At 47.0% G+C, this 13,986-nt stretch overlaps 1 protein-coding gene and 1 non-coding gene across 2 annotated transcripts; one reads left to right on the forward strand and one right to left on the reverse strand.

The window, feature by feature from the left end:
* Positions 1–1,340: 1,340 nt before the first annotated feature.
* On the reverse strand, positions 1,341–1,414 carry TRNAN-GUU (transfer RNA asparagine (anticodon GUU)). Its single transcript has one exon. It is a non-coding gene; the product is annotated as a tRNA-Asn (tRNA).
* A 675-nt stretch (positions 1,415–2,089) lies between these two features.
* Positions 2,090–12,144, forward strand: PSMB3 (proteasome 20S subunit beta 3). Its single transcript, XM_059046550.2, has 6 exons — positions 2,090–2,349; positions 2,669–2,853; positions 4,965–5,072; positions 8,637–8,814; positions 11,007–11,101; positions 12,044–12,144. The coding sequence occupies exons 1-6, from the start codon at positions 2,347–2,349 to the stop codon at positions 12,090–12,092; spliced, it is 618 nt and encodes a 205-aa protein (XP_058902533.1). The 5' UTR covers positions 2,090–2,346; the 3' UTR covers positions 12,093–12,144.
* Positions 12,145–13,986: the final 1,842 nt, after the last annotated feature.

The following is a 13,986-nucleotide window of genomic DNA, read 5'->3' on the forward strand; positions in this document are numbered from 1 at the left end:
TCCTGTGCCATTGTCAAAGATTACACTAAGCACAGGGGATGTAAAGCTGATGAACCGGGCATTTGCCCCACAGGGTGCTCACAGGCCGGCGGGGGCAAGCGAGAGGGTTACGCAGACTGTCCCGTTAGCTTTTATGGGCACTGTATCCTTCCTTCCGTTTGCAGCTTACCACCCCCCACCCCCGCCCCTGTAAGCTCGAGGTAAGGGTGGGCGAGCACTGGGGAAGGCTTTCAGAGAGGCTTCCTCTGAGCCCAGTCTTGAGGAGACACCAAATGTGGAAGGGAACTGCTTGAAAGAGTCCTTAGCTTAGCCCCTCTTAAAAGTGGAGGCTCCCACTCCCAGCCCAGGGAGGCACCTCTGGCGGACGTGAGATGCCAAAGCTTCCCCTCCATTGTGTTAGTTGTAGTATTTCAGGAGGTCACCTAGCTGACAAACTCTTCATCAGAAGAGTCACTGTGTGTGTCATAGACTAGAAGTTTCCAGAGGGCAGGAACTCGGGAATCTAGGTAATTATTTCCAGCACATATACCAAGAGATACTTGCGAGAATAAGATCTCCTGGAAGAGGATGACAATGGTAGGAGAGGGCAGCTCCTCTAGTGATATTATGACTATTTTTACCTGTGTTCTTTACTCCTTCTCTCTCCCCAAAACAATGTCCTTCGTCAGATTCTGCTTCTATTTCCCCATCCTCTTCCCCACGTCTCTGTATTTCTAGAAAACACCTGTTTTGTTGTTGTTGATTTATTTTTTCTCATGCTTCTCATATTAACTTCTTCTCTTTTCCCTCTCTCCATTTTTTCCGGGTCTTCCTTCCACTCACCCACCTATTTCTCTGTCGTGTCCCCTCTTTCTGTCTCTCTCCGTATATCACAGCTGTGTTCTCTTTCTCACCTTTCTCTTCATCCCTCAATTTGTCACTGCCTTTGTCTCTCGCACTACTTTATTCCTTTCCAAATGTAATATTTCGAGATTGTAACATTGATTGAAGCAGACAATGGAAAACTGTTCAACCTCCACTGCAAATTCATCCTTAATCCTACGAAAAATGCAACGTTAAACATATTGCATGGTGATAGAAAAACCTGTCTTTGCCTTTCCTGCAATCCAGCTTGGGGGCGGGGTGGGAGGTAGGCGGAGGAGGGAAGAGCTGGAGACATTATCCTGTCACTAACGGAACAACAACGAATTTTCAGTCACAACGACCGTCTGATTAGCTATAGAAAAAGTGTTGTCCCTGCTATTTCAATACAAAATTTGGCTTTACAGCGGTTGGGAGAATAATGCCTTTAGGTTTTCCTTTTCAGGGTGGAAAAAAAAGAAAAAAAAAAAAGCAGGAGGCGTCCCTGGGTGGGCTCGAACCACCAACCTTTCGGTTAACAGCCGAACGCGCTAACCGATTGCGCCACAGAGACGTGATGACTACTCATGTGGCAGTGAGCCGAGTCAATGGGAGTGAGCCTGTGACAGCGCAGGACTCGAAATTCCATAACCGGAGTAACGAAGTCAGACCCAAAGAAGGGTCGGATCTGGGGAGGGGAGCAGGTGGGACGTGCTCGCCTCCCCTACATTGGCTCGGGGGTGGCGGAAATCGTCGCTTGCCTCCTCTGGATCTTAAAGTTGGGGAAGCCCGTGATGTCCCTCTTTAGGGTGATCTGAGATTGGGGATACGTGAAGTCTACCTGCTGAGAGTCCCCCAAAGCAGAACCACCTTCGGCTTCCAAACGTCCCCTTTGCAGCCCAACCCCTGTAGCCGCAGAATACCCGTGACACGCTCCCTGTGCCCTTCCCCCGTCGCAAGAGTAAATACGCACTTTACGAGCACCTCTTAAATACTAGGCACAGCTCTAGTCCAGTGCATGTCCAGAGCCTAGCATGGTGCCTGGCATACAACAGATGTACGGATTTCTGGAATGAATAAATGAAACAAACTTCATGAGTAATATGCCCGACCCACACAGCGGGCTCTTAACCAACCCCGTGGCCCTTCACTGGAGCCAAAGGCCCTTATCTCGGGTTTCACTAGCCCACGTGGGCGCAGGTTCCGGCCGGCGTCTCCTGCGCCCAGAGACTGAGTCCACCGCTATACCAGCTTGCACCGCGACGCCGGGCTCTTCCGCACTGAGAGTGACTTTTCACTTTGCGCTTTCCTCACCTTGGTTTTGGCTTCTCAACCAAACTCCTGTCTGATGACTGACAGAGATGCAAAGCCAATAGGAAGCCAAAATGTCCCGGAAGGGTCGGCCTCCCAGCCAATAGAGAGAAAGCAGCGAGAGTGGTTGCGCAGTGAGCCCCATAGCAGGTTTGCTGCAATTGTGGCTATTGGAGGTCTTAATACGCCGCAATCATGGTGAGGTGGGGAGCAAGAAGGGACACGGAGTAGGGATTGAGGGATGGGGAGGGGTGTCATGGGGAGTTTGGGAGGCGGAGAGGCCTGGTGGTCGATTGAAGGAAGCGGCTCCAGTTTGAAGGGGGAGAGGACCGCGGTGAGGACCGAGGCAGGGAATGGGGCTCCTCGCAGCCTCACAGCGCTAATCTCAGAGCTGGAGTTCAGGGCATCCAGGCGCCTCCAGAGTGGAGGACGATGCGTACAGGAGCCTCCGAATCAGGGGCTGCGCCGGGCCGCGTTTGGCCCCTCGTGCTGAGCCCTTCCGCTCTGTCTGCTTCAGTCTATTATGTCCTATAACGGAGGGGCCGTCATGGCCATGAAGGGGAAGAACTGTGTGGCCATCGCTGCCGACAGGCGCTTCGGGATCCAGGCCCAGATGGTGACCACGGACTTCCAGAAGATCTTTCCCATGGGCGACCGGCTGTACATCGGCCTGGCCGGGCTCGCCACCGACGTCCAGACAGTGTAAGTGTCGGGGGTCCCCACCTACACCCAGGCTCCTTCTTGGACCTTTCTTGCTTAGCGGCTTGAGTGGCGTGGGTGTTAGTCCTCTACTAAACAACATCAGTGAACCTGAGACTTTGCCGAACACCGTAAGCGATAGAGTGGTATCCTAACCAACTTAGCAGCATTTACTCTGTGTCAGACACTGTGGAAAGCATCTTACATCCATGGACTTTAATCCTCTTAACCACATTACCATGTTGTCCCATTTTGCAGATGAGGAAACTGAGGGTCACAGTGTATTGGCCAAGATGTAAACTAATGAATGACCCCCAGGATCCCAATCTCTGAGGCCAAAGCCCATGCCAGCCCCTAAAGAACTTCAGGTCTAGTTGGGAGAAAAGGCAGGCATACAGAAAGATAACTAACCCATCATGAGCTGGTGCCTATTAACTGCTAGAGTAGTTACTTAGTTTACAATGGTTCTGTGAGAGAAGGGAGAGTCTGGGAGATGAAATAGGTGGCTCTTGTGATGGTCCGGGTGTGAAGGTTGTGGTTCTGATGGGGTGGTGAGGTGGGAAAGGAAAGGAAGGCATTTCTGAGAGTTTTTGCTGACCAACCTTAGTGGCTACTTGGATATTGTAAGGCCAAAGAGTTAACCATTGAAGTCGGGGTTCGTGTCTTTTATTATTTGTTATTAGTATCTATTGTAGTACTCGGCATGTAGGCAATCCAGAAGTGTTTTAAAGATGATTTCGTTTTGAGCATGTTGACTGAACTATAGGAATTGGGAAGACTGGTTTTAGGGGAAAGGTGATGACTTTGATTTTGATACCAATTTTAAAGGGACAAGGCAAGCCAAGTAGAAACATCTTCTGAGCAGTTGGGGTCTTGAGATTATATCTCAGGGCTGGATAGGCATTGGTGATTTGTTAAATCTATGGGAACAGATTCTGGAGAAACAAAATATACGGAGGGAAAAAATAAGCTGCAGCTCCAGAGCTGAACTGTATATTCAGCAGTTGGGGAAGAAGAGAGGCCAGTGGAAAAGAGGGTCAACGTTTCAAGAGGGACGATGTGGTCACAGGTGGCCTAAGGAGCAGCAGTTCCTGGACCTTGTTCTTAGAAGATGGATAGTTTCACTAAGGTGGGTGGGAGCTTGTCAGAAAATTTTCTCTCTCATTTCCCTTAAACCTCTCTAAAGTCTCAAGAACATATATTTTGGAAATTCTTCCTGAAATCTAACCCAGCCAGCCCTTTTTTTTCCATTGTTGGTGGAATCAGAGAATGATAGCGTAGCATTCCTGGCAGTATGAAGGCCCCCATCAGCCGTCCTCTCTCCAGTCACTGCTGTTCCCTTCACACTATTTCCTTTTCTTCAGGAGCCTCTTCTCACCGAGTTTGCAAGTTTTGGGGCAGTCATTGCTAACTTTGCTGGGCCTCAGTTTCCTCACCTGTATGATGAAGCTTAGGTCATGTCTAAGGCTCTTTGTTCTGGTGTCCTGTTACTCACTGCTCTGCTTCCAGCATGTATGTCACTGGTCTGTTCCCTGCAGGGCCTGTCCCTGGGCTCTGAGATGGGACGGGAGGAGGTGTGGCCTACTTTCTTAGGCACCTTTCAGTCCATTAGTGCAGCAGCTGCTGCTTATTAACACCTATACATTATCTCACAAAACAAGGTGACTTATTTTGTCCCTATCTTAGGGATGGAAAAATTAAGTGGTAAGATGAAGGCTTAGCCCAGGTCAGCTCTCTCAGTTCACTGCTCTTTCTACTGTAAGCTGCCATCACTATGTCTGCAGGCAGACTCCTGCCCAGAGTGTACTGTATAAACTGTTCCTCAAAAAAGTGGGGGGAGAATCCACTTCTTAACTCTGCTTTTCTCACCCTAAAAAAAAGTATGAGAAAAAAGGTTAGCAGAGTGGCATGTTTATGGGTAGAAGTGTTGGACAAGACTGAAAAGCAGATATGAGGCTGGACTTCTGGTAAGAAAATCACTGGCAGGTGGGGAGGAGCCTCTTGGCAGGGGCTGGGATTGTGTGTCTCCTTAGGCACCTCCTGACCTCCATGAGGCGGACACCAGGGGACATTCAGCAATGACTTACTAACTCACTTTTCTCCTTTTACCACAGTGCCCAGCGCCTCAAGTTCCGGCTGAACCTGTATGAGCTGAAGGAAGGTCGGCAGATCAAGCCTTACACTCTCATGAGCATGGTGGCCAACCTCTTGTACGAGAAACGGTGAGTAGAAATGTAGCCTGGGACTCGGGGAATGCAGAAACCTTTGATTGGGCAAGTAGTAGGGAGGGGGCATCCAGGAAGGAGATTCCTCCTCGTTGACTCATTTCTTATTTGCTGGATAGTATCCTTATTTTCGGGGTCTTTTCTGTGGACCTAACAACCAAATAGGAAAGAAAGGGGTACTTCAGAAGAAGGCAGGGGAGGCAAACAGCAAGTGACGTTGCTCCTAGGAAACAAAATTAACGCTACCAAAGTGTGCCCTGGCGTCTCCCAGCCAGGAGCCACCCTTACCCAAGAGCTTATTCTGTTGTCATTAGATGCTCTGGAATACACAGAACCTAGGAATTGGGTATGTTAACTTTTGACATTTGAGTACTTTATGATGAGAAGAGAAGGGGCCCCTAACTGTAGAATTCAGTGCAGAAGCTGGGATGAAATTGAAGGGAGAATGCTGTAGGTACTTTCTCCACCCACCTCTGGGCAGAACTGGGTGGCAAATGGGAATGTAAATTGAAACAGCCACTATGGAGAACAGTATGGAGGTTCCGTAAAAAACTAAAAATAAAACTACCATATGAGCCAGCAATCCCACTCCTGGGCATATACGTGGAGAAAACCATAATTCAAAAGTTACATGCACCCCAGTGTTCACTACGGCGCTATTTACAATAGCCAGGACATGGATAAAGAAGATGTGGTACATATATAAAATGGAATATTACTCAGCCATAAGGAGGAACTGTGCCATTTGCAGAGACGTGGATGGACCTAGAGACTGTCACACAGAGTGAAGTAAGTCAGAAAGAGAAAAAGAAATATTGTATATTAAAGCATATATGTGGAATCTACAAAAATAGTACAGATGAACCTATTTGTAGGGCAGAAATAGAGACAAAGACGTAGAGAACAAACGTATGGACACCAAATGGGGAAAGGAGGGGTGGGATGAATTGGAAAATTAGGATTGAGATATATACGCTACTATGTATAAAATAGATAACTAATGAGAACCTACTGTATAGCACAGGGATCTCTACTTAATGCTCTGTGGTGACCTAAATGGGAAGGAAATCCAAACAGGAGGGGATATATGTATACATATAGCTGATTCATTTCATTGTACAGCAGAAACTAACACAACATTGTAAAGCAACTATTCTCCAATAAGAAAAAAAAAAATGGCCATTAAGCTTTTTTTCTTTCCTTTTTTTTTTTAACTTTTTATTTTGAAATAATTTTAGACTTTATAGAAAAGTTGCAAAAGTACTCTTCAGCTTTCAAAACTAAGTTTTTGCCATTTCCATACCTGGAGCAATATTATTGTCTTTTTACTATTAAAAAATAAACTAAACAAATGGTTACTTTTTTTTAGGTTTATGTTAATATCCTCAGCTGTGAATTGTCTGCCATATGTAGTAACCATGTTTATCAAAATCCCAAATTGAGAAAGGCTTAACAAAAGATTTTTTTAAACTGGTTCATGGGGGTGGGGGGAGAGGTCTTTCTTTTTTTTTTTTTTTTTTTTTTAAATTTAGGTGTAAGTGATTTACAATATTATATTAGCTTCAGATATAGGGAGGAAGTCTTACGAAGTTGTACAGGTTAACTCACATTTAGGTATATATTTAATGACTCATGTTTACTCATAATAAAAATACAGGACATTGAGGCTGACCTGGAAAATGCTAGATTCTTAGCTGCTGTAACCAGGAGTTTTCTCTACAAGCCCAACTGAAATCATTGATTTTCCAGCAGGATAGGCTAATGCAGTGATTTGCAAAATTGAGCTATGTACGGACCCTTCCCACCCCCCCCCGCCGCGGTACGCTGGCCTCCCACTGCTGTGGCCTCTGCCGTTGCAGAGCACAGGCTCTGGATGCGCAGGCTCAGCGGCCATGGCTCAGGGGCCCAGCCGCTCTGCGGCATGTGGGATCTTCCCGGACCGGGGCCTGAACCCGTGTCCCCTGCATCGGCAGGTGGACTCTCAACCACTGAGCCCGCAGGGAAGCCCAGACCCTTTTTAAAGTAAATAACTTCTCATAGACCCCAGAGAATCCATCCAAGCACCTCTGTGCAACACTGCCAGTAAAAAGTAAACACTGACCTTTAGGTGGTACCGTGACATCGACATGACTGGAAGTACAAACACAGGCCCTAAGCCATGTTGTATTTAGTTTTAAGGTTACCCAGATAATACAGGACATTCTTATATTAACTTTGTTTTCAGTTTATTGAGAGGAAAATACAAAATTTAAGATTTGTTAGAGAAATTTGATACCTAGGGATCTGTTTGAGAAATGCCAGATCAAAGCACGCTACTCCAACCTCTTCCTCCACCTTAAAATTGTTATTTTCTTATTTAGAATTATTTTTTACAGAGTTGTAAGTTAAGATCATGCCCATAGAAATTTCTGAGCTGATATAAGACATGGAAAATGTCTGTTTCCTTACTGTTTCTATTGAGGATAGTGGCCATTACTTTCTGAGTATTTTCTGTTTTCTATCTGACTATCCCTAAGATTGATTCTTCTCAAAGCTCAGGGTCTAGAACAAGTTTCTGATAAGCTGTTATTTCCTAATGGCAAACAATGAAAATAACCCAGCTCACTGAGTATCCTTCTTTGCTTTGTCTGCTGGGAGACTCAGAACAAAACTTTGTGTTTCATCTGAGTATCGTGTACTCTTGATTTTGGGGTTGGTTTTTTCTTTAGTTGGTGCATAGGAAGAACTTTTTTTTTTTAATTAATTGAAGTATAGTTGATTTACAATGTTAGTTTCTGGTACAGCAAAGTGATTCAGTTATACATATATATACATATTGTTTTTCATATTCTTTTCCATTATGGTTTATTACAGGATATTGAATATAGTTCTCTGTGCTATATAGTAGGGCCTTGTTTATCTGTTTCATATATAGTAGTGTGTATCTGCTAATCCCAAACTCTTAATTTATCCCTCCCCACTCCCTTTCCCCTTTGGTAACTATAAGTTTGTTTTCTGTGTCTGTGAGTCTGTTTCCGTTTCATAAATAAGTTCATTTGTGTCATATTTTAGATTCCACATAAGTGATATCATATGCTATTTGTCTTTCTTTTTCTGACTTACTTCACTTAGTATGATAATCTCTAGGTCCATCCATGTTGCTGCAAATGGCATCATGTTTTAGCGGTTTGGTTTTATTTTTCAGTGTTTTTTCTACAAACTGCTTCAAATCCTTTTTTGAAAGGAGTAAAGGTATAGGTATATAAATAGAAGATTGAATGGTGATAGGACCTGGATGAGGATAGGGAGAGTAGGTTACAAAAACAACAACAACAGAATTCCCAAAGAAAGGAAGAGGAAGAGAGGGTCGGGGTGAGGAGGCTATGAAGGTTAAGTGTCAGAGAAAAGAAGAAAAAGTCTTAGAGCATTGCTAGATGCCAGGAGAGGGGGAAAGGGGATTGTCCCAAACGGGCCCTCCACTTTCCTCCCTGGGTCTGGGCCAGGGCCTGGTCTGAACAGGCCTGAACAGGAAAGTGAATGTTCTTGAGCTCCACTTTCTCTCTCTGCTCCTGGCCCCCACAGGTTTGGGCCCTACTACACTGAGCCGGTCATTGCTGGATTGGACCCGAAGACCTTTAAGCCCTTCATTTGCTCTCTAGACCTTATCGGCTGCCCCATGGTGACTGATGATTTTGTCGTCAGTGGTACCTGCACTGAACAAATGTACGGGATGTGCGAGTCCCTCTGGGAGCCCAACATGGTGAGTTGGTGGCATGGAGCGGGGCTGGGTTCTGAGGTGCCCACCCCTTGGCCATCAGGGGAAAATGTGTTTACCTGGCAGGTAATGGGAAGAATGGTGCAGGTAGGAGAGAAAGCCACAGCTGCTGAGCCTTGGAAGGGTGTCCAGAAACTCCCATCTGCCGGGGCCTTGGCTCCCAGGGAGAGCACCTTCCATGAAGAGACCTCAGTCAGATATTTGCTACAACAACAAATAATTCCCCACGTTGGGTTTACAGGGTTCTCATGTGCATTCATTGAACACACATTTAACAAGGTGTAGGCTTAGGGGCGGCTCAGAAGAATGGGCTGTGGAGTCAGGTTGTCTGGGTTGGAAACCCAGAGCCACCTACCATCTCATTAGTTATGTTCTGGGTAAGTCACTTCTCTGTGCCTCCACTTCCTTAGCTGTAAAATGGGGATAATAAGAGAATCTATCTTATGAGTGGTGGTGTGAGGAAATCACCTGGGAAGATCGGAACAGTACCTGACAGGGTCGGCTGTTGTGCCAGCTGTGCCAGGCACCAGGGAAACCAGATAGTCAGTCTTCAAGGGCTTAGTGCGGTCTAATGAAACAAGACAGACCCACAAATACCCGTTGAAATGAAGTTTGCCAGGAGGAGGAGGAAAGAAAGGGCCTGGCTGGCAGAAGGAGCAGCCTGTGCCAAGGTCAGAAGTACAGGAGGGGCCCAGTGTGTTTAGTGACTGGAGAGAGGCTGCTGTGGCTGCTGGAGTGTGGGCAGAATGTGGGGCGAGAGGAAGGAGGACAATGAAATCAGGAGGAGACTTGGAAATGCCTTGGATGCCACACCAAGCAGTTGGATCTTTTTTTTGTTTTTTGAATTTTTGAATTTTATTTTTTATACAGCAGGTTCTTATTAGTTATCCATTTTATACATATTAGTGTATACATGTCAATCCCAATCTCCCAGTTCATCCCACCGCCACCCCCACCCCCGCCACTTTCCCCCCTTGGTGTCCATACGTTAGTTCTCTGCATCTGGGTCTCAATTTCTGCCCTGCAAACTGGTTCATCTGTACCATTTTTCTAGGTTTCACATATATGCATTATTATACGATATTTGTTTTTCTCTTTCTGACTCCACTCTGTATGACAGTCTCTAGATCCATCCACGTCTCTACAAATGACCGTTTCATTCCTTTTTATGGCCGAGTAATATTCCATTGTATATATGTACCACATCTTCTTTATCCATTCATCTGTCGATGGGCATTTAGGTTGCTTCCATGACCTACCTGGCTATTGTAAATAGTGCTGCAGTGAACACTGGGGTACATGTGTATTTTTGAATTATGGTTTTCTTTGGGTACATGCCCAGTAGTGGGATAGCTGGGGAGTATGGTAGTTCTGTTTTTAGTCTTCTAAGGAACCTCCATACTGTTCTCCATAGTGGCTGTAATCAATTTACATTCCCACCAACAGTGCAAGAGGGTTCCCTTTTCTCCACACCCTCTCCAACATTTGCTGTTTGTAGATTTTCTGATGATGCTCATTCTAACTGGTGAGAGGTGATACCTCATTGGAACTTTTTCTTTTGACATGGTGTCAAAGGCAGTAAGAGACCCGAGGAATCAGAGGCCTGCAGGTTGGTGCAGCGCTGAGGTCCTGAGCGCAGTCGGGCAGCGGGGCAGCCAGAGTCTAGAGTACTTGGTCACTTAAAACAGAAGTGAGGGAGGTGGAGATGCTGAGGACACTTGGGTTTTCTAGCTAAGCCAACCAAGATAGAGGATGTAGTGGATGCAACAGGTTTGGGGGGAAATGGGTTCATGGTTGGACAGGTTGAGTTGTGCAATACCTCTGAGCCACCCAGGAGGAGAGTCCATGAGATAGCTGGTAAAGCACATAGGAGCCACGGGGATTCTTCCCCCCCTTTTACAGAAGAGGAATTGAGGCTTAGCGAAGGGACATTGACTTGCTCAAGGTCACACTGCTGGTTAGCGGAGGAAGTGCAGGGCTTGAACTGTATCTTATGTAACCTTGTTGCCTTCTGAGGAGCTGAGGGGGGCTTCTCGCATCCAGGGAACCATCCCTCACTCCAGACACGGGAGGGGCCAGAGCTGGGCACCTTGAGCCTAGAGAAGAGAGAGTTAAGGGGCCAGACCAAGTGAGGGGCCAAGGCTCTGGGGATTGAAAGGTTTCTGCTCTGTCGGCAGGATCCAGAACACCTGTTTGAAACCATCTCACAAGCCATGCTGAATGCCGTGGACAGGGATGCAGTGTCAGGCATGGGAGTCATTGTCCACATCATGTAAGTGTGCATTGGGAGAAGTCTAGAAGCTTTGCAGACACGTGCCTCTCCCCTCCTGCACAAACACCCCATCTTCCCAGCCCCATAGTCAGGTGTGAAATAAGAAAGGCACTTGCAGCAGGCCCGGGAGAGCAGAAATCCATGCTTCCTAAGGGTGGCAGCTAAGGTGGGAGCCTACCCAGATTCCCCTGGCCTCTGTCTGGTGAGGCTCCATGTCCCCGAGTCTCCTCCCCTTGCTCACAATAGCCATTCCTTTCCTTCCTGAACACCGTCCCCAAAGTCTCAGGGACCTTTGTGGGGATGAGCCACAGCAGAGCTACTGCAGATTGGTCAGAATAAATCCTGGGTGGCTCCTCTCCTCTCCCAGCTCACACCAGCATGGAACCCACAACTGTGTGGTGTACTGAGCCCTGGGAATGTTTTCCAACCCCCCAGCCAGGTGCCTTACTGCCACCCTCTTTCCCTCTTACTTGTTTGGGGCTGTCACCAGGAACCTGGTATCCTCCCAACAGCTTTCCTTGGGAACCTCCCAGAACAAGCATTTGGACCCTTTTGTTATGGGGTAACCTGCTTAATTACCGTGAAAAACCTGCTTAATTACCGTTGGGGCTAATACAGAGAATTTACCACCCCAACGATCTTTTCCCTTCCCTGGAGTGAAACACCTCACACCTCCTTCCTAAGTTACTTGTTCTCTAGGCCTGGGGAGCTCCTTCCCTGCTTTGGAGCGCTTCACACTCCAGCCCTGAATCATCCCAACTCTTGATGGCTCCACTTATGGAAATTTCTCCATTCTCCCCTTCCTCACCACAGGCCAGGAAAACAAGCTAACATTAGTGTTAACATGGGCAAAACAGTTAACCCCAGAGTTAGGACAGCTGTTCTAGTTTGTTCTGCAGTCTAGAATGGGTGTAGATGTTCTGTGACTTTCTCCCTCTGCAGTGAGAAGGACAAAATCACCACGAGGACACTGAAGGCCCGAATGGACTAACTCTGTTCTTCCCAGAGCCCACTTTTTCTTTCTTTCTTTTTTTTTTTTTTTTTTTTAAAAATAAAAGATTTTCTTTCACTTTCTTTCACTCCTGCTTCTTTGTCTTTCAGTGTTTTACCACAGATCTCTGTCCCCAGTTGGGCAATTACAAATAGCTACTCGGGGTATAGCTCGGCCCTCAGGTTGTCTTGACTTGCAGTGTGCTCCACTGGTCCACCGGTGGGGATAGTATCTACAGATCACTTGTTGGGTACGTGCTATGTGCTAGGCCATGCACAAAGTCCTTTACACATTCTAGAGTTTAATCATCATATTGACTCAAGGTAATATACATTAATTATCCTTGTTTAATGACAGTTAAATAACTTGCCTGGGGCCACTGTGTGGTAGGGCAAAGATGTCAACCCAGGTTACATTTGACTCCAAAGCCTAGCATCCTTTTTACTCAACTCTTGGAAAACGCTTAAATCTTCTTTGTTTCAGGTAGAAATTTGGCCAAGTATCCATAAGTAATATCCTTGCACATTAGTGTTTCTTTTTCGTGTTTTTTTTTTTTTTTTTTTTTTTTGGCTGCGTTGGGTCTTTGTTGCTGCACGCAGGCTTTCTCTAGTTGCGGTGAGCGGGGGCTACTCTTCGTTGCAGTGCATGGGCTTCTCATTGCGGTGGCTTCTCTTGTTGCGGAGCACGGGCTGTAGGCGCACAGGCTTCAGTAGTTGTGACACACAGGCTTGGTAGTTGTGGCTCACGGGCTCTAGAGCACAGGCTCAGTAGTTGTGGCACACGGGCTTAGTTGCTCCGTGCCATGTGGGATCTTCCCGGACCAGGGCTTGAACCCATGTCCCCTGCATTGGCAGGCAGATTCTTAACCACTGCGCCACCAGGGGAGTCCCCACATCAGTGTTTAGCTGCATATTAAGTCACATAGGGAGCTTCTAAAACACAGGTATTTTGATCCCATCCCTGATTTATCTGGCCTTTTAAAGGGGCCTGGGCACCTCTTTTTTCAAAAAGTTCCCCAAATGATTTCGGCTTGCAACCTGTAGCAGATGCCCTAATAAGCAAGAAGTTCCTAAACTTTGGCCTCCATTAGAATCATCTGGGGGGCTTGTTAAAGCAGGGGTCCCCAATCCCTGGGCCTCGGACCAGCAGGCGAGTGAGCGAAGCTTCATCTGCCGCTCGCTCGCCATTTCTATTACCACCTGAACTATCCCCCCCAACCATCCGTGGAAAAATCGTCTTTAATCCCTGGTGCCAAAAAGGTTGGGGGGTCACTGTGTTAAAGCAGTTTCTGACTCAGAGCTGCAGAAGGCCCTAAGAATTTATGATTCCCAGGTGCTGGTCCAGGACCACACTTTGAGAAACACTAGATTTTTTTTTTTTAATTTATTTTTGGCTGTGTTGGGTCTTAGTTTCTGTGCAAGGGCTTTCTCTAGTTGCGGCAAGCAGGGGCCTCTCACTGTCGTGGCCTCTATTGCGGAGCACAGGCTCCGGACGCACAGGCTCAGTAGTTGTGGCTCACGGGCCTGGTTGCTCCGCGGCATGTGGGATCTTCCCGGACCAGCGCTTGAACCCCTGTCCCCTGCATTTGCAGGCAGATTCTCAACCACTGCGCCACCAGGGAAGCCCGAGAACCACTAGATTTTAAGCTAAAAGTTTAGATGGAGAACCGGAGGCACAGAGGTGACTTGTTAAGACAGCAACATAGCTAGTCAAGGGAGAGCTAGGACAGGTGTGTCGGGTGTGTGGCTCCCAGCAAGTGTTGGTTCTATGCGGCCAGAGAAGTGAGGGGCTCTTGGTCCATTCCTCAGCGAGTGTGGTAATGGCAGCTGACAGGCAGATGCTCTGGTGCCTGTGCTCTTAACCATTGCTTATTAACTGCATCTGACAGTGGGTG

Source organism: Kogia breviceps, chromosome 19, assembly GCF_026419965.1.
Source record: "Kogia breviceps isolate mKogBre1 chromosome 19, mKogBre1 haplotype 1, whole genome shotgun sequence".
NCBI classification, from domain to species: domain Eukaryota; kingdom Metazoa; phylum Chordata; class Mammalia; order Artiodactyla; family Physeteridae; genus Kogia; species Kogia breviceps.